The sequence below is a fragment of the Geotrypetes seraphini genome, chromosome 2, assembly GCF_902459505.1.
Source record: "Geotrypetes seraphini chromosome 2, aGeoSer1.1, whole genome shotgun sequence".
NCBI classification, from domain to species: Eukaryota; Metazoa; Chordata; class Amphibia; order Gymnophiona; family Dermophiidae; genus Geotrypetes; species Geotrypetes seraphini.
Genome location: NC_047085.1, coordinates 509,809,672 through 509,829,458, shown reverse-complemented (window position 1 = coordinate 509,829,458; position 19,787 = coordinate 509,809,672). Strand labels below are relative to the sequence as shown.

At 46.0% G+C, this 19,787-nt stretch overlaps 1 protein-coding gene across 1 annotated transcript in view; it reads left to right on the top strand.

The window, feature by feature from the left end:
- Window positions 1-9,877: 9,877 nt before the first annotated feature.
- LOC117354607 (oocyte zinc finger protein XlCOF6-like) overlaps window positions 9,878-19,787 on the top strand; it is a 29,191-nt gene continuing 19,281 nt past the window's right edge. Inside the window, exons 1-2 of the mRNA XM_033932399.1 lie at window positions 9,878-10,157; window positions 10,875-11,001. Coding sequence (XP_033788290.1) covers window positions 10,134-10,157; window positions 10,875-11,001 — 151 coding nt within the window. The 5' untranslated portion in view covers window positions 9,878-10,133. The remainder of the gene's footprint in view (window positions 10,158-10,874; window positions 11,002-19,787) is intronic.

Genomic DNA, 19,787 nt, shown 5'->3' with positions numbered 1-19,787 from the left:
TGGAGGGTCCTCCAGTTTCCACAACTCCAACCTTGAGTCTCATCAGACCTTCCTCGTTTGAATCGTCTTTGGCCTCGAGTACACCTGCCTTATCTTCCCCTGAGATTCTCTCAGGTCAGATACCTATGCAGAAGGTTCCTGCGGTGGTCCTTAAAATTTCTAAGCATCAATCTTCAAAAAGTGAAGCATGCTTCTACCGCCACCTCAGAGCCTTTAACCTCAGCAAGTGGTCCAGTTTCAAACTCGGATCCACAATTGCAGGCTTCTTTCCAGACCATTTTAGAGCAGCAATTTGTTCAGTTATTGAGCAAATACAGTCCTGCCTTGACTCTGCTTCCTGCAGTTCAGCCTGGGCAATCAGCAGTCTAACACGAGGTCAAGTCCCTGCCTATGCCTCGAGCTGAGTCTACACACTCTATGCAAGGAATCGAGTCTTTGCGAGTGTCTGGTCTGGAATCTACACACTCTATGCAAGGAGTCGAGTCTTTGCGAGTGTCTCGATTGAAATCTTCACACTCTATGCAAGGAGTCGAGTCTTTGCGAGTGTCTCGACAGGAGTCATCACACTCCATACAAGGAGCCAAGTCTTTGGGAGTGCTTCGAGATTCCTCGATCCAAACCACTGAGTCTATGGGGTTTCGATCTACAGCTTCTAGCCCTATTCATTTATCAGTGGCACTGCCTGTTTCCAGACATAGGGCAAAGTCTCCTCGATCTTATCCGAGACCTACTTGCAGGCGGCACTCTTGTCGTCGATCAAGGCCCTCCTCAAGGCATGCATCAAGGCGCAGGTCTTCTTCCAGAGAAAAGCCTTCCTCGTCCAAGCCTCAGACCAGGCCTTCCACCTCTTTGAGACCTCCAACTCCTCGATCAAGGTCACCAATTGTAGACCCTGAGGACTCAACTACTTCCAATGCCTCCTCCAAGTCTGTCTATTCCTTGGCCTTCTCGAGGGCATGCTATGGAGGATCAATTGTCCTTTTCCTCCTTCCTTCGTCAAATGGCTGACAACCTGGATATTAATTTGGACGCTGATTTTAAATATTCTAAAGTGTATTTAGAACAGGGGTGCCCACAAGTCAAAATGATCTACCAACAATAAAATTTAAAAAAAAACACAACACACACTGTACGGATAGAAAATGTTAATTATCATTCCTATTCTGGGTTTTTTTCAAAGAGGTCAAAGTAGATGACTCTATGCACTGTCACCTCAGTAACAACCATACAAAAATAGACAAATATCCATCCCTCTCCCTTTTACTAAACCACAATAGCAGTTTTTAGCACAGGGAGCTGCGCTGAATGCCTAGCGCTGCTCTTGACGTTCATAGGTTCCCTGCGCTAAAAACCACTATTGTGGCTTAGTAAAAGGGGACCATATTGTAAAATATAGACAGAAGATATAAATTCAGATACATTTTGATCACTAAATTTAAAATAAAATAATTTTTCCTACCTTGTCTGGTGATTTAATGAGTCTCTGGTTGCACTTTCTTCTTCTGACTGTGCATCCAATCTTTCTTCCCTTCTTTCAGCCTATATGCTTCCTCTCCTCCACACCTCATTCCCTCCCCAAACTTTTTCTTCCTCTCTCCCTGACCTTTTTTTCTTTCTCTCTTCATGCCCCCTTTCTTTTTTTGTGTTTCTCTTCTTTCCTTCTGTCTCCCTGCCTGCCCCCTTTCTTTCTTTCTTCCTGCCCTTCCCCAAGCCACTGCCACTGCCGCTGCCATCGGGGAACAGAACCCAAACCGCCACCAATGGATAACAGGCCCCAAAGCCAACATCGACCCAAGATCTCCCTGCTTCGGGCCAACCAGCATTCCTCTCCCCGACGTCAATTCTGCCATCGGAGAGGAAGTTCCACCCAGCCAGGCAGTGATTGGCTGGCCCGAACTTCCTCTACGACGGCAGAATTGACGTCGGGGAGAGGAAGACTGATCGGCCCGATAGATCGCCAAGGCAAAGTGAGTCCTGGGTGATCGACTCACTTTGCCTTGGCGAGCTACCGGTCGATCGCGATCGACCTATTGGGCACCCCTGATTTAGAAGAAATGCATCTGCCTCAACTTCCTGCATCTGCCTCAACTTCCTGCAGAGCCACTCAAGCTTTCTCTTAACAGGCTTCTGTCTCAATCTTTCAAAAACACCTCGAGACTCCTTATGCTATACCAGGTAAATTGGAATTGAGGTATAGAACTCTACATTGTAAGGGTTTTGAGAATTCACAGCTATCTCACCAATCCCTCCTTGTAGAATCTTAATTGAAGAGGACCCATCCTTCCAAGGTCTATGCCACAGTACCTCCTGGAAGAGAGGGTAAGACCCTGCACAAGTTTGACCGTCACCTGTATCAGAATTCCATGATGGCTTCCAGAGTCCTCAACTTATTTAAAGTTCCTCATTGATATCCTTCCAGATTTTACATAAAACCTTGATCAACATAGACATTTGGAGTTCCAACAAGTCACTGCTACCTTGGCGCAACTCCAGTTACATCTTCTCCAGTCATCTTATGATGCCTTTTAACTTTCTTCCAGGGTCACTGATTTCTTAGTAGCGATGCGCCACTTGGCCTGGCTTCGCACCATTGATATGGATCCCAGTCTTCAGGATCGTCTGGCTAATATTCCGTGTGAGGGCAATGACCTCTTTGATGAATCCATAGAGGCTCCACCAAGAAATTGTCTGAGCATGAAAAATCTTTTGCTTCAATTGTCAGACCAAAGCCTATGCCAGCTCCTCTCGACCTCTTCCATCCTCCCAAAGGCATTATCCTCCAAGGGCGGCTCCTTACACTTGAGCACCTCACAAGAAACAGCAGCAGCAGAAACAACAGAAACCTCAGCCTTCTGCTGCACCTAAGGCTGCTCAGCCTTTTTGATTGTCTCAAACAGAGCATAACCTCCATTGTTCTTCCTCTGTCCTCCCTTCCCCCCCATAAGAGGTCATCTCCATCATTTTTACCATCGATGGGAGACCATTACATCCGACCTCTGGGTGCTGTCAATAATCAGAGAAGGATACTCTTTTCATTTCACTCAGGTTCCACCAGAGCTTCCTCCAAGAGAGCATCCTTCCAATCCATCCCAGACCGCCCTTCTTCTTCAGGAAGCTCAAGCTCTGCTTCATCTCTGTGCCATCGAGGAAGTTCCTCTGGAACAGCAGAGCAGGGGGCTTTAGTCCCGGTACTTCCTTGTTCTGAAGAAGACGGGCAATCTACGACCCATTCTGGATCTCAGGGCTCCCAACAAATTTTTAGTCAAAGAAAAATTTTGCATGCTGTTCCTAGCATCCCTCTACCCCCTTCTAGATCAGTGGTTATGTTTTCTAGATCTCAAGGAGGCTTACACTTACATTCCCATTCATCCGGCCTCTTGTCAGTACCTCAGATTTTGGGTGGGGAATCTGCATTTTCAATACAGAGTGCTACCCTTTGGCCTGGCATCATCTCCCAGAGTGTTCACCAAGTGCCTAGTGGTGGTAGCAGCAGCCCTAAGGAACCATGGTCTTCAGGTGTTTCCCTACCTAGATGACTGGCTCATGAAAGATTCAACATCTCACGGGGTTAGTGTAGCGACCCAATGGACTACGTGGTTCCTACAAAGCTTGGGATTTGAAATCAACTTTCACAAATCCCACCTTCAGCCCTCTCAAAATCTACAGTTCATTGGAGCTGTTCTGGATACTGTTCAACTCAGAGCATTCCTCCCTCAACAATGTCTGGATGCTCTTCTTCAGCTCTGTCACAAAGTGTCTTCCCGCTCTTCACTCTCAGCGAGACACATGATGGTACTACTAGGTCACATGGCCTCGAAAGTTCATGTGACTCCTTTTGCCAGACTTCACCTCAGAATTCCTCAGTGGACCATGGCATCTCAGTGGCCGCAGGATTGTGAACCACTCTCTCGACACATTACAGTCCTTCGTTGAGACAGTCTCTCCGCTGGTGGATGCTCTCTTCCAATCTCTCCAGAGGTTTACTGTTTCAGACGCCACCTCATCAGAAGGTCCTCATGACAGATTTCTCGACCTACGCTTGGGGGGCTCACCTCGAGGCCATTGGTCTAGCATGGATCATCAGTGTCATATCAATCTGTTGGAACTCAGAGCGATCTTCAATGCTCTCAAAACTTTTCAACATCTTCTTCACGACCAAGTAGTCCTTTCTATTGCAGACGCAAGCAGTGTCTCACTTCCGGTTCACCACACAATTCTTTCCCACGTATTCACTTTTATAGGACCCCCGGGGACACCTGAAGAAGACTTTTTGTCAAAACACGGACCGTGTTGGATCCTGTATCCCTAGCAGACTAGGTCCTGTAAGGCTTTTATGTGGATAATCTATTTTTATGTTGATTAATTTATTTTTATGTGGATGATTTTGGTGTATATTTGGAACTTTGACTCTTTCAAATAAAGTCCATTTAGGAACATCGTCACTCCACAGTTTTTTTGGGGTTTCTCTGGATTTTCTTCTCTGTGGATATCTTGGGGTCAATTCTTTTTGTTTTTTGCCTGTTTCTCATTGCCCTCACATCTGCTCGAAGAGTCAGTGAGCTGCAAGCTTTAGTTGCTGATCCACCTTCCACAGTTTTCCATCATGACAAGGTGGTCCTCCGTACTCATCCTAAATTCTTACCTAAAGTGGTTTCAGAATTTCATCTCAACCAATCTATTGAGGAGACTCGCCCTGTGCTGGGCGGGAAGGCACTCACGCATACGCAGTGCAGCAGACTCAAAATTTCTGAGTTTCTACAATATTGGAATCTGCTTGCGAGGCTGTCTGCATCTGGGCTCTGTGGATGACATCACCCATATGTGAGAATAGCTGCCTGCTGTCCCTGGATAACAACTGTTACGGTAAATAACTGTGCTATTCAGTACTTCACATGTTAAAAGTTAAAGACCAAATAACTAGGTTAAATCTCCAACTAGCATTTCAGTATCCTTCAGACAAGGCAAGCTAGGATGTCATAATCATTTTGCATACACAGTTAGTGTTTATAAAAAATATTTATATAAACTAGTACAGGGCTGCCCACACTTTTTTGGCTTGCGAGCTACTTTTAAAATGACCAAGTCAAATGGCCTCCTGACTCGTTAGGCTGGGAGAATACTGGCGGGTTTTGGTGGGGAGTATCTTTGGGGGGGGGGGGATTGGGGTGGGGTTGAGGGGACTGGAAAGATTCTAGAATTTCACTACAGACAGATACAGGGGATTCAGGGGGGGGGAGTGAGGGGGCCTCTTCGGGGCTCATCAGAGTCCAGGGCCTCAAAGTGCCTATCCGAACTCTTTTCCCCTGCATGATCTCAGTAGTGTGTGGGGGGGGAGTTTGGTTGCAGTTCCTATTGTTTTGTCCTTGTGTGTTATGCTATTTTGTTTGATGCCTATTTGTTTGTACTGTGCCCCGTTGGGGTGCTTTGCTATTATACTGTTGTTGTATGCATCAATAAAAATTGTTTGAACCTAAAATGACCAAGTCAAAATAAGATTTAAACAACCACAAAGCACACTGTATGCAGAGAATATGTTAATTATCATTTATATTCGGGGGGGGGGGGGGGGTGGAGGTTCAAAGAGGTCAAGGTAGATGCCTTTAAAATATGCAATGTCAACTCAGTAACAACTATACAAAAATAGACAAATATACCCCCTCCCTATTTACTAAACCACGATAGCGTTTTTTTAGTGCAGGGAGCTGCACTGAATGCCCTGTGCTGCTCTCGACGCTCATAGGCTCCCTCTGCTAAAAGCTGCTATTGTGATTTAGTAAAAGGGGGCCATAGTGCAAAATATAGACAGCAGAAATAAATTCTCAAAACAGACACATTTTGATCACTAAATTGAAAATAAAATAATTTTTCCTACTTTTGTTGTCTGGTGATTTCATGAGTCTCTGGTTGCACTTTCTTCTTCTGACTTTTTTCTGCCTCCTGCATGCTTCCTCTCCTCCAGACCTCATTCCATTCTTCAACCAACATCTTTTAATGCCCCCTCAATGAACCGAAACCTCCCCCTCCTCTACTGTACCCCCAAACTCTACTCTACTCTCCTCTCCCCAAACTCCTCCTCCCTTGACCTACTCGTTCCTCCTCTATCCAACTTCAACTACTTCGTTGCTTGCAACTTTGTTCAATTGTCATGAAACGCTTGTAACTTTGATAAACAAATGTGAACCACCTAGAACTCCCTGGGTATGGCGGTATACAAAAATAAAGTTAATATTATTATTATCTCTGTCCTTCCATGAGTTCAACTTTTTTTTCCTCTCTCCCTGCCTGCTCCCTGCCACCTGCCACACTCCATTTCCTCCCCCAATTTTTTCTCCCTCTCTCCCTGCCCCTTCTTTCCTTCTTTCTGAGCCTTGGTCCCCCTTTCTTTCTTTCTGTCTCCCTGTCTTCCCTTTCTTTCTGTTTCCCTGCCCCCCTTTCTTTCTTTCTGCCTCCCTGCCCCCCTTTCTTTATTTCTGTCTCCCTGCCCCCCCAAGCCACCGCTGCCAAGTTCTCCCTGCTTCCTCGATGCTTTAACAGGCCAGCAGCAACTGCAGAAGCGCCAGGTCCACTAGCTTTCCCCCTGACATCAATTCTGACATTGGAGAGGAAGTTCCGGGCCAGCCAGCGACGTCAAAATTGATGTTGGGGGGGGGGGGGGAAGGCTGGTGGGCCTGGCGATTCTACACAGCTCAGCCCCTACTCTGTCTGTTCCACTGCTTTCCCTCGTTCCCTCTCTTGGCCGGCGTCTGTCTCTCGCCACCTCTTGTCCATGCGCATTCCAACCAATCGCATGCCCCACAGTCCTTTCTTCTGATATAACTTCCGGTTTCACAAAACTGGAAGTTACATTAGGTGAAGGACTCCAGCGGCAGAGGGAAAGGCCGAACGGGTCTCTAAGATCTGTTTTTTTTCTTTCAACAAATCGATTCTAATTGATTCACCCGAAGTGAATCAGTGAATCGATTCAAATCATAAATTGGGCAGCACTAATGGAAAGCTGCTGCACATGGGGGAAGAGAGGAAGAATTGATAGAGATGGGATGGAGGCGAGGAAGGGAGTGCAACAGAGGTAGAAAGAGGTGAGAGAGATATCCTTCATATGGTGGAGGGGAGGGAGACATGCATGGAAAAGTGAGAGGGAAAAATGTTGGACACAGGATAGAGGGCAGGGAGAGATGGTACATGGAGAGAAAGAAATGTTGCACATGATAATGGAGGGAAGGAAGGGAGAGATGCATGGAGGAGATTAGAGAGGCACAAGGCAAGGGGGGGAGAGAGAGAGAGAACATGAGAGATGGTAGAAAGTCAGAAAGAAACAAAAATGTTGGATATAGCAGTGGAAGGGAAAGGTACAGAGCTGGAAGAAGGATGTGAGCATGGAGAAAGAAGAAAATGTCAAATGGTCAGGAGACCCTGTTGAGTGAGTTAAGAGAAGACAAACAGAAACCAGAGCCTAGGAACAACATGATTTGACAAAAGGTAGAAAAAATAATTGTGTGAAATGTGTATCCTGCCAGAGCTAGTGTTAGCGAGCGTGAGCTAGGAGCTACCAGAGAGGAAAAGTATTTTATGTTTATTTTGTTTACGCTACAGCTGGAGAGGGAAAAGGGGGTTGGGGTAGATGAAGAGGCTACAAAATAAACCTGCCAGGATGTTGGTGGGAAAAGTGAATTGGGTGGGAAAAGTGAATTGAATTGACAAAGCAATTTAATAGGCCAAATAGAATTTTAAATTATTCCCCTAAATCAGGCAGCACCCATTTTGTAAATATACACATGTATGTCTGCTATTTAGAAATCTCCATGCCTGTGTTTCTACTAGCTTTCATAGAGCTCAATATCCTTTGTGAAGGGGAAGGGCCACAAAACTTTGGGAAATGAAGGGGTTGACTTCCCCTAATCCCTCCAGTAGAGCACTACACAAAACCTAGACCTTCCCAGCAGCAGATATGAATCCTGACGTTGAACACAGGAGATATAATTGTGCATTTATGGTCTGAGAAGGTGGTGAACACTAGTGCTGGAAAAATCAGACTCATCGATTCAGTGAATCCTGACAATACTTCTGGGCTCCTAAAGTGGCAGCAGCAATGGTGGAGGGCAGAGGCAGCACTCTGAACAAGCTGTTCTCGCCTGTCCCACCAGTGCCTTCCCTCAGCCACATCACTGATGATGCAGCAGAGGGAAACCCAGGTGGGCAGGCTGCGACCAGCCTGTTCACTGCTGCTGCTGCTTTGGGAGTCCTGAAAGTTGAGGTCTCACGGTGGAGAGGGGGTTTGTCGATTGGAAGTGCTGCACAGTGGGATAGGAGTAGGGTTACCAGATTTTTGTCTGGAGAAACTCGGACACATGGTCCTGCCCTAATCCGCCTCCAGCTACACCCTATTCCGTCTCTAGCCCCCCCCCCCCCTGCAAAGTCTTGTCTTTGTTTTCTGACCTCCAGGCTGTATCTGGAGGGTCTCCAAGCTTGTGCAGATGCGTGTGATGTCATGCTCGCATGCTCAGAGGCCCTCCAGACACAGCTGGGAGGTTCGGGGCTTTCCAAAAACTGGACAAACTACCGGGTTATGGAAAGTCTGTTCGGCATCAAAACAGTTCTCCTAAAAAGAGGACATGTTTGTGGTTTCCCAGAAATCTAGGAACCCTAGATAGGAGGGATGGAAGGCTGCTGCTAAGGATGGGAGAGAGGGATGGAAAATTACTGCACAAGCGGATGGGAGGGAGGAAGGAATGTAAAGCAGCTGTACTGTAGGGTCATGAAATAGTTAACTTGTTTAAAATATTGCTCTGGCCTATATAGCTGAAAACAGTGTATAATCTATTGACTTCATCTGCCTGAAATGTATGTCCCTGCCTTACCACATTGTAAGCTGAATAGATAAGAGTTTGAGCCATGATGTGCCCTGCCCTTCTGTACATGTAACATTTAGACCTGTAAGATTTAGATAAGCAGAGAAATGAGCTAGTTTCCTATAGGACTATAAGTTGTATCACTGAACCTATCATAAGTGCTGGCTTAGGACCAATAATAATTGTAGAAAGTTATAGAAGTAACAAATTAAAATTGTAGTTTTTGCATATATTAGTTTGCGAAAAGGGCATAAAAGTCTGTGTATTTCCTGTTTCTGACACTCTAATAGGCAGGCTGTTAACTGCACTAGAGTCCGGCATGCTGTGAATAAACCTCTTGTACTTTCTTCAAGCCTCTGACTTTGTGTGTCCAAGTGACCTTTCAGTACAAGGGGGGAGAGAGGAGAAAAGAACTGTTGGACATGGCATAGAGATGAAGGGAAGGATGCAACAAAGAGGTAGAAAGGGGTGAGAGGGAGAAAGCTTGCATATGGTGTAGGGGAGGGAGACAAGCATGGAGAAGAGAGAGGGAGAAATGTTGGACACAGGATGGAGGTAGGGAGAGATGGTGCATGGGGAGAGAAGAAATGTTGCACATGATAATGGGGGAGGGAGCGATGCTGCATGGAGGAGAATACAAAGGTTTGACCCAGGGCACAAAGCAGGGGGCGAGAGAGAGACCTGACACAGGGCGAGGGATTGGAGAGTGGAAGGGTAGGGTGTGTGGAAAGGCTACAAAATAAACCCTATTGGGCTGGAAAAGTGAATTGAAGCATTTTTCCCTGAATGGGGCAGCCCTAGTGACCACCGGCATTAAGAAGCAAAGCCCCTCAGGAGGGAGCCAGAGCTGGAGATGGGGAGACAACGCTGCCCAGCCCCATTCCCATGGCTCCTCCCTCCCTTCCAGCATAAACTCCTCCTTTTCCCGACCCTGGAAACCTTCTGACCAATGAGTAACACGCTCCCTCTTTTCTCCCCTCCCTCTCCCAATCAGGGTTTCTACTCTTCTCCCCGCCCCAGGGATCATTTTGACCAATCAGCACCGAAAGGGATTGAAGCCCGTGCGTCTCTTAGCCCTCAACCGAGAAGCTCCGCCTCTCCGTTGTGACATCATCCGTCTGTGCCAAACAGGAAATCTCTTGTTCCTGCTCTCTTTGTTTCTCTTGTTTGCAGATAAACCAGAGATCCTTCCCCAGCTCTAAAACTAAATTTCTGTCCTTCTCTCCCTCCCTCCAGCGCTGCAAGACACAAATCCTGGGCCAGAAGAAGAGCCTCCAGTTCAGAGAAATGCCTGCAAGAGATTCTGCAAAGGTAGGAGGCGAATGGCCCCTAACATCCTGCCATCCTGTTGCAAACCCTGCTGCAGTTTTCTCAACTGGGATCCTAAGCCGACCTGGGGCTGGAGACTGGCACTTTGGGACCTTTCTGAGAGATCAGAGGTTCTCCAATGGGAGATTTTGTGCCCCAGGTTCTTTGTGTACCTGCTGTCTGGTTGCTTTGCTCCTCTTCTGGGACTGTGAATTTTATACACACACAAATCTCTTCCACCGCTGAGCCCCAGCACTGGGAATAATAGTAATAATTTTATTCTTATATACCGAAAAAGTTCTAGGCGGTTCACAACAAGGTGAGCTAATACATGGGATACAGATAAAGACAGAAAGCATTTATAATATAATGCAGAAAATACCGGCATGACAGGGAAAGAAGTAATACATAGAACAGACAAAATACATCAAGTTGAATTTAAGGAACTTGATTGGAAAAAAAAATGAAGCAGAATGAATTAAGATGCATTAAGAAGTCTCTTGAAATAAATAAATACCGACTATTCTGGGCCAATGTGTTATGTGACAGTGAGTTATATACACATGCAAAAAATCTGTCCCTCTGCTCTGCTGAGCCCCGATACTGGGTGGTGTGACATATAGCCCCATTTTGGGTGTGTCTTGGGCGATACTAAATGATGTGAATCCTGCAGTTTTCCCTGACCCAGAAGATGTTGATCCTGTTTGTTTTGTATTTCAGATGCGGGTAACATTTAAGGACATCGCTATCTCTTTCTCCCAGGAGGAGTGGGGATATTTAAAGGAGGAGCAGAAGGAGCTTTATAGGGAGGTGATGATGGAGAATTATCAGACCCTGATCTCGCTGGGTAAGGGATGATTTTACACTTTTTTTTTTTTTTTTTTTAGCAGTATTGAGACATCATTATAAAGCCAAAAAGCAAATGGTGAAAGAGAAAATAAAATCACACAGCAAAGCAACCACTATGGGCTCCTTTTACTAAGCTGCCTTAGCGTTTTTAGCCCACGCAGCATTTTAGCGCCCGCTAAACCCGCGCTACGCGGCCAGAACTAATGCCAGTTCAATGCTGGCGTGAGCGTCTAGCGAGTGGGGCAATTTAGCGTGTGCTATTCCACGCGTTAATGCCCTAACATGGCTTAGTAAAAGGAGCCCTATATTAATGCTCAAAAATAATGCTTTCCAGTGCAATAGATGAGACATTTAGACAGTAGGGTTATTTCCCATTAGCCAACTGCTGCAGAAGGAATCCACTCCAAAATTTTTCATTCTGCCTCCAGTGTATTTCTCTGGGCTCTCTAGTTCCACCTTCAGTTCTTTCCTTCTGCACTTACGACTGCAGTTGAGTGTGTGTGTGTATGTTCTGCTCTCCCCATTTTATTGTTTTTAATTTGATGTCATTTCGTCCCCTTTTCGGGTAGTTTCGTGATTGAAGCGATTTTGAAGCTCTGCCTACTTGAGATTTCACAGACTTTGGTCTGTAGCCGACAGGCTGTTCCCTTTTTGAAACCTGATGGCTAGCCTGCGTAGTTTTATCTGGAGCTCAGGGCCCCCCTGAAGTGGTCTCGCCTCCTGTTAAGCAGGGGTTGAGCGCAGGCTGTTAGGTGCCCTTAGGTGGCTCCGCGCATCCGTTGGTCCACAGCGGTGGAGTTAAAGTCAGATAGAGGAGCCTGACTGGCAGCCCAAAGATCAGCTTTGAGGAAGCATTCCCACCATTGTGACTGTTTAATTTTTCATCCAGCGACTGTGAGAGAGCTGAAAGTAGGTTGCAGCTTGAAAGCCTGTCAGGTCACAGTGAATACACAGGCTGATGGCCTGTGAGAGACATCAGGGGAGGTTGGAAAGTGGGGGTTTTGAATGTTTCTAGATGTTTCCCCCCCTCCTGAAAAATCCTAAAATTGCTGGTTTTAAAGTTTGGGAAGTGTGAAAAAAAAATCATGATTTTGGTGCGAATTTTGTGCTGGCGGCCATCTTGGATTTTTTGTGGTCTTTTTTCCCTTCAGCTCCCTGCTTTCCCAAAACTTTGAATTTTGCTTAGAAAATTGCTGGGATGGAGTCCTTGGGCTCTCATGTAGATTCTTGCCAGGATGCACAAATTTAGCGCTTTTAGAATGCCCTTGCGCCACGTGCTGCATGGCTGTAGTGTCCAGCTTAACTTCTTCCCTGCGGAAGCAAATGACTAAATGCTCAGCTAGTCCTGTGGGGCGTCTGGCATTGCTTTCTGGGCTCAGCAGGCTGGTTCTTCCGTCAGCCAGGCTAAGGACACTCCGCAGCCTAAGAAACTCAAATTTAAGTCATCTAAGAGTGACTCTATGCCCCAGGAGACGGACACCTTTTCTAAATTCTTGAAATTTTTGTGGTCAGAGCAAAATAAGTGTTCTCCCCCTGAGCAGTCTCAATCTGCCTTTTGCGGCGTCTCTTAGTGGTGTGTTACATTTGGGCACATGCTCGCCTCCGCCTACTGTGGCTCTTGGGCTGCCTGATTCTGATCCGAGGGACCCAGATGATGATGTGTCTCTTTCTGATCCCTTGTTTGCTGGTACAACACTTCCCGGGATGGGAGATCCAGGATTGTGTGCTGGATCTGCAGATCTTTTGGGGCCTTGAACCCAAGTGATGATCCTACGGTCCTGCGCCTACTTAAGTTTTCGGCTCTGCCGGACCTTATTGCTGGGTCTTTGCAAGAATTGAACTTAGTCATTCAGCCTACTTCTTCCTGGTTTTGTGGTGTGCGCTCGCAGTCTGCGACTTTTCCCTGGCATCCGGATATGAGTGTTCTGGTCTTGGAGCAGTTTGACTCTCCGGAGGGTGCTCTGAAAATTGCTAGGGCTATGTCACTCTTTTTATTTTTATTTTTTCCCAGTGCAAATTTTTATTGAATTTTGAAAAAACGCACCAATACAACATCACAGCTGGAGGCCAACAATGACCCCATACAAACATATCTCAGTGTCGGAGAGAAACAAGCCAAAACAAAACAACACTGAAGATAAACCGTGATGAAATATGAGGAGACAGCCCCTCCCCCTAGCAATCCCATATCCCAATCAAAGAAAAGGTCAGCAATTGGAAGAAATGTGATCATTTTAAATTTTTCGTTCTGGTGGGCAAGTCTTTGCTCTAGTTATAGATTTGAAAGAATAAATGCTGAAAATTTAGGACATGGTAATATATTTAAATTAATATGGGGCCCATTGGCATCTTATGTTACCTCATTGTAATTGTTTTTGACTGTGAATCAGTTTGTTCTTTACTATGGTACATATCCAGGGCAGGGGGGGAGGGGGATTCTTTATGTCATAAATTGATTTTTGAATATTTATAATTGGGATGGGTGTGAAGATATCATTATTCAGAATAGATAGGATATTTATGATAATATATGTTTGTGTTATACGGAATGATAATTGTTTGGGTAGATGGGTGGGGAAAAAGGATGATAATGAACATGAGAAAGATGAATGTGCTTTTATTGTATTACTACGAGGTGCATTGGTTGTATTGCACTGTTGTAGTTTTGAAAATTAATAAAGAATTTAAAAAAAAAGAAAAATTAAATTCCAAGTATTCCACCATAGCCTTACTCAGAATTTCAACATTCGCCTGCTTCACCAGTAGACCATCCTGAAAAGTCCAAGGCGGACGCGGTCTCACTTCGGCCACACCCCTCCAAGATCAAAAGCACAGGGGCATGATCCGACATCGTACTTGATACAATTTGGTATTTCCGCATTCGGGAAAGCAATCCCTCTTCACCCAACCACAGATCTATCCTGGAAGAGGAATTATGAACAGAAGAAAAATAAGTGTAATCCCGCTCTGTCGGATGGGCCCTCCTCCAAAGGTCACATAGGTCCCAGTGGTTCAGAAGTGCCCTTCCGCTCCCTTTTACCATAATGGCTGCCGAGGTTGGAATTATCCACTAATGGATCTAAGGTAAGATTGAAATCCCCTACTGTTCATTGGGAGCATAAACATTCCCCAGCGTATAGCATTCCCCATCTAATTGGAGCCCTTCCCTATCCCTAATCACCCGCTTGCACTCTGTGTGTACTGTACTCGCAATCAAAATGCCCATCCTTTTAGTTTTCTTATCATCCATATTGGAAGTGAAATACGCTCCTGAAAACAGAGGCTTACGCAATAAATACTCACATCGAGGTTTAAGATGTGTCTCTTGGAGAAACAAAACCTGGGAAAGGAGCTGCCGGGCTTCTCTAAATAAAAGCTGGCGCTTCATTGCCACGTTGAGGCCTCTAAAATTTAAAGTGATGAGCTGAAGCTCCTGTCTTGCAATCATTCCACAACTCCTATAGCTCTATTGCCACGGACACCAAAGAATCCCACACATAGCTCCTTAGCAGATTCCCCACTCCACACCAGCCACCCAGCAAACCTACCGCTTTCTAAACCCCCCACGCCTCCCTAGAGCTATGTCACTCTCGATTCCTCTGGCACAGGAGTGTCAGCAACTTTTGGGTCAGCCCAGGGTAGATTCTTTGGTGGCACATGTGACCAAGCGCACCTCTCCCCCCCCCCAGTGAGGATAGTGTGGTGTTGAAGGATATAATAATAATAATAACAGCTTATATACCGCAATACTGTGAAGTTCTATGCGGTTTACAAAGAGTAAGCAAAGGTACAAATCGATTAACTTTAAGAGGGGAGGAAGAAAGAGGGTTAATAGGACAGGAAATCCATTTTTGAAGAGAGAGTGATCAATAGAACAAGTTAATCGCTATAGAGGGGAGAGAGAAGAGAGGATCAGTTGTCTAGATACTTTAGGAACAGGTGTGTTTTCAGACGTTTCCTAAATTCCTCATAAGTAGTGGGCGAAAGCAATTGTTCTAGGTCTTTACCCCATGATGCTGCTTGGTGCGAGAGAAGATGTTCATGGCGTTTTTTCAGTTTACAACCTCTCACTGGGGGGGAAACGAAGTTGGAATGTGAGTTTCTCTTGTGTCTGTTGGCTGAGAAGACGTAAAGGTCAGTTATATATTTAGGGGCAAGTCCGTGTAGTGCTTTGAAGCAGAAGCAGGCAAATTTAAACTTGTGGATGTGGTCCTCAGGAAACTTTTTGATACAGCTACTTTGGATATCAAAGCTGTTTCAGCAACGTCTTTTGTTGCACGCTCCTGTCTCTCTCGGCTGCGCACACTGGAGAGTGAAGTGGTGGATTCCCCTCCTCAACTTCTGATGGCCGGAACAGATTATATGGCGGATGCCTTATATGACCTCATGAGAGTTTTGGCAAAGGTGTCCGCGCACTCCATCTCGGCCCTGACGAATGTTCTGGGTCAGACAGTTGGCTGGTGATTCCACTTCCAAAGCGACATTAGCTAGGCTGCCTTTTAAGAGGCAGTTGTCGTTGTTTGGCAAAGGCCTGGACGATCCCATGGATTCTGTGATGGACCATAGCCCTAAGACCCTGCCTGATAGTAGACCAGACCCTCCAGGGGTTCTGGTTGTTCTAATTTTTGTGGCTCACGGCTATCCAGACTGTTTGCAAAAGCATGTCACAGAGATTCTCACAGAGCTCCTTATAATGGGATGCTGGCTACAGGCGTTCCCAGCCTTCCACCTCACGTTCCGCACCCCCTGCCAGAAAGGCACAATTGTCACTCTGTGGCTAGGGGGCCAGCTCTCAGCGTTCTTCTTGTCTGGATGTGCATTACTTCAGACCAGTTGGGTTACAAGCTGGAATTTGCCTGATCTCTGTCAGATTAGGTCATGGATTCTCTTTCAGGGCGCCCGAACAAGGCACTCTGAGTTCAGGCCACCATTCGGCGCTTGCAGGATATTCAAGCTATAGAGCCGGTACTACCCGACCTCTCGGGCTCAGGCAGATACAGAACAGTGCTAAGGAGCTTTTTCTTATAGTAACATTCTCGCATGATGTTTACCTTCCAAACACACTCGGGATGGTGCATAAGTTTACATGTTTGTTTATTAATTAAATAATTAATTAAATTTTATTTATGTCCCATCCTCCCCAGAGAGTTCAAAACGGGTTACAAGGCAACATACACTGTTCCCAGAATATGAAACTGATACAGCTCTCTTTACTGTTCCGCCACCCCCCCCCCGCCATGTGCGCACAATTCCCTTTTTCGTACCTTTTTAACTTCAGCGCGAGCAGCCACCAACCTACGGACTGCATCGGCTTCGACACTCTGTCTGACATCACTTCCTAGGTGCGGGTCCTGGAAGTGACAGAGCTGATGCTGATGTCAATATGAAAAAGGTACGGGGGAAGGGAAGGGGTGCATGGGCGGCAGGGGGAGGAGGGGTGCCAGGGCCTAGGGTGGATCACCCCTCCCCCCTTTACTATGTCACTGCATAGAGAGAAAAAAACAGGTACATAAGAACATAAAAATAGCCTTACTGGGTCAGACCAATGGTCCATCAAGCCCTGTAGCCCGTTCTCACGGTGGCCAATCCAGGTCACTAGTACCAGGCCAAAATCCAAGGCGTAGCAATATTCCATGCTCCCGATCCAGGGCAAGCAGTGGCGTCCCCCATGTCTTTCTCAATATGGACTTTTCCTCCAGGAACTTGTCCAAACCTTTCTTAAAACCAGCTACACTATCCGCTCTTACCACATTCTCTGGCAACGCGTTCCAGAGCTTAACTATTCTCTGAGTGAAAAAATATTTCCTCCTATTAATTTTAAAAGTATTTCCCTGCAATTTCATCAAGTGTCCCCTAGTCTTTGTAATTTTTGACGGAGTGAAAAATTGATCTATTTGTACCCATTCTACTCCACTCAGGATTTTGTAGACTTCAATCATATCTCCCCTCAGCTGTCTCTTTTCCAAGCTGAAGAATCCTAACCGTTTTAAGGCTAGATTCACTAAACAAACCGATCGTGTACCGATTGGTTTGCAACCTGATTTTCCTCCGACCCGATTCACTAACCTCTGTGCCAATCCGATTCTGATCCATGCATACAAATGAGGGAAAATGTAATGTAATGTAATTTATTTCTTATATATCGCTAAACTCCGTTAGGATTCTAAGCGGTTTACAGAAAAAATAGACAATAGGGTACATTAAAATTATAAGAAAAATAGGTACTTAGATATTCCCTTACTGTCCCGAAGGCTCACATTCTAACTAAAGTACCTAGAAAAATGACAATTAGTAGAGTAATGAAAAAATAAAATAGAGATAGATGAGAAAAAATAAGAAAATAAACATTCTAATAAGACTACAATGGTCTAAAGGACTTTGAAAGGTTGAAAAAAGAGGGGAGATAGGAAATAGAAGCAGAAGGGAGAACCGTTGAAACTATAGAATTCTTGGGAAATTTAAATGAAATTTAAATAATAAAGTAGGAAACAAAAACCAAGTGGCAAAACAATGAATGAGGTTTAAAAATAAAATATCATAAACTAAAAAAGAAAGTGAAAAAATAAAAACAAACAGTCAAGACTGAAGTCCAGCTTGAAATGACTTCACTGCTTTGGCTGCGAAACTTCTCCAGATGTCATCCGATCCTTGTCAGCAAACCGGAAGCCCCAAATCCAGTGTCTCCGGTCATCAACTCGTCAAGATATTCACTCTCTGCTCCTGCATGTCAAATTCACTGAATCTGTTTCCTTTCAGGACAGGCACCGCTCGCGTCTCTCTGACCGTTTGTGGCGCCAACCATGGCCTCCCCCTCGTGGTGGCGGTGGTGGTCGTGGGGGTCGCTCCTCATCATGGCCGAAGCTAGCGGCTGCAGCACCTTCTCTGATATGGGCTTACATGGTCTGATTTCTTGAGGCCATAAATGAGACGGACTGCAGCATTTTGGATGACTCTCAGTCGTTTGATGGTTTTCTTGAGAGATCCCAAGTATATAGTATTGCAATAGTCTAAGATACTGCCCTGTCGCAGCGCAAAGTAGGCAGGGATGCAATTCACTAAACAAATCAGGTACACTGACTGGGCTGGCCGATCGACAGAAGAAGCGACTGCTGGGGACCAGTCGCACATGTCCCTGCCGACTCTCCTGCTCCATTGCCGCCTTGCTCTCTGCCTGATCTTCCAGCCCTGCTCGGTTCCAAAATGCCGGTGCTAAACTCAGCTCACAAGACTGAAAAGCACTGAACACTCAAAATGGTGCCGGCATTTCTGTATCTCCACTGAAGCTCCACTTTCCCCTGCTCTCTGCCGGCCAGACTGATCTATGCTGCCCCAACTCTTTGCCGCCTTCCCTGCAGTGCGAGCCCGCAGGGCTGCACCACGGCGTGTTTCAGAACACTAAGCAGTGCAGCCTCGCTTTAAACCTGCGGGCTTGCACTGCAGGGAAGGTGACAGAGAGCAGGAGAGTCGGGGCGGGTTAAAGCCTAGTAGGATTCACATGTTCTGGCTGATTGCTCCCCCTCCCCTGCCTGCCTGCAAAAGTGTCTTCTTTGTGCGGAGAGAGCATGCGCAGACCATCGACAGGCAAAGAGATGGTCTGCGTGTGCGTGGGGATCGCTATCTAGCGATCCGTGTCCTCGGATGGGGACGTGCCTCCGATCGCCCCCCATTTGAATATTCTTCCTTCCTGAATCGATCAAACCCGGATCGGTCACAATTGGACAGGTTAGTAAATCGGGCCCTTAGTCTTTCCTCATACGAGAGGAGTTCCATCCCCTTTACCATCTTGGTTGCTCTTTTTTGAACCTTTTCTAGCGCCACTATATCTTTTTTGAGATAAGGTCATCTATTTCTTGTTATCAGTATGTGAGAGTTCTGGCCAGAGGCTCTACTCAGTCTAAACAACAGATGGATTCGCTTCACTGAGAAGAATTTACATTCCAGCAGAGGATTCAATTCTCAGCAAGCAGTAACAGGCACTGAAAAGTCTCAGCTGCTCTACTGATAAGTATCTGGCGGCAATTGAGTCAGCAAAAAGCAATGGTCAACTAACTATCCAAGTTTTCAAGTTTATTTAAGACAGGGGTGTCCAACCTTTTGGCTTCCCTGGGCCGCATTGGCCGAAAAAAATGTTTCTGGGGCCACACAAACGCGCAAATGCTGCAGCAAGACAGGAGGGAGCCGGCAAGACTATAAACACCCAGGGGCAGCAGAGGAAAACACTGCATCACCCTCAACCGGGGCCGCACAAAATATTTCACGGGGTTGGACACCCCTGATTTAAGAGTTGATGGATCGCTTAATCAAACTTCAAAGCGATGCTCATAACTAAAATCCATACAACTTTTGGGGAGACAAAACACGTCACATATAACCACAAACAAGAATTACGCATAATGAGGAAAGAGGGAAAGAAATACAATATTTTAAAGAAATTAACACAGAAGGGAGGGTGACAATAAATAGACTAGCACGGTAGACCTTAAGAACGGTATCAAGACAAGAGGTAATAGCAGTTGAAGGCGGTTCATAGACAACGGCGCGAAAGACAAAAGTGCGCGCCGACAATTGAGCGCAGCGCTCTAAATTACAGTTTTTAGAGGCTCCGACGGGGGGTTTTGTTGGGGAACCCCCCCCCCCGGTTTACTTAATAGACATTGCGCCGGCGTTATGGGGGGTTTGGGGGGTTGTAACCCTCCACATTTTACTGTAAACTGAACTTTTTCCCTAAAAACAGGGAAAAAGTGAAGTTTTCAGTAAAATGTGGGGGGTTACAACCCCCCACAC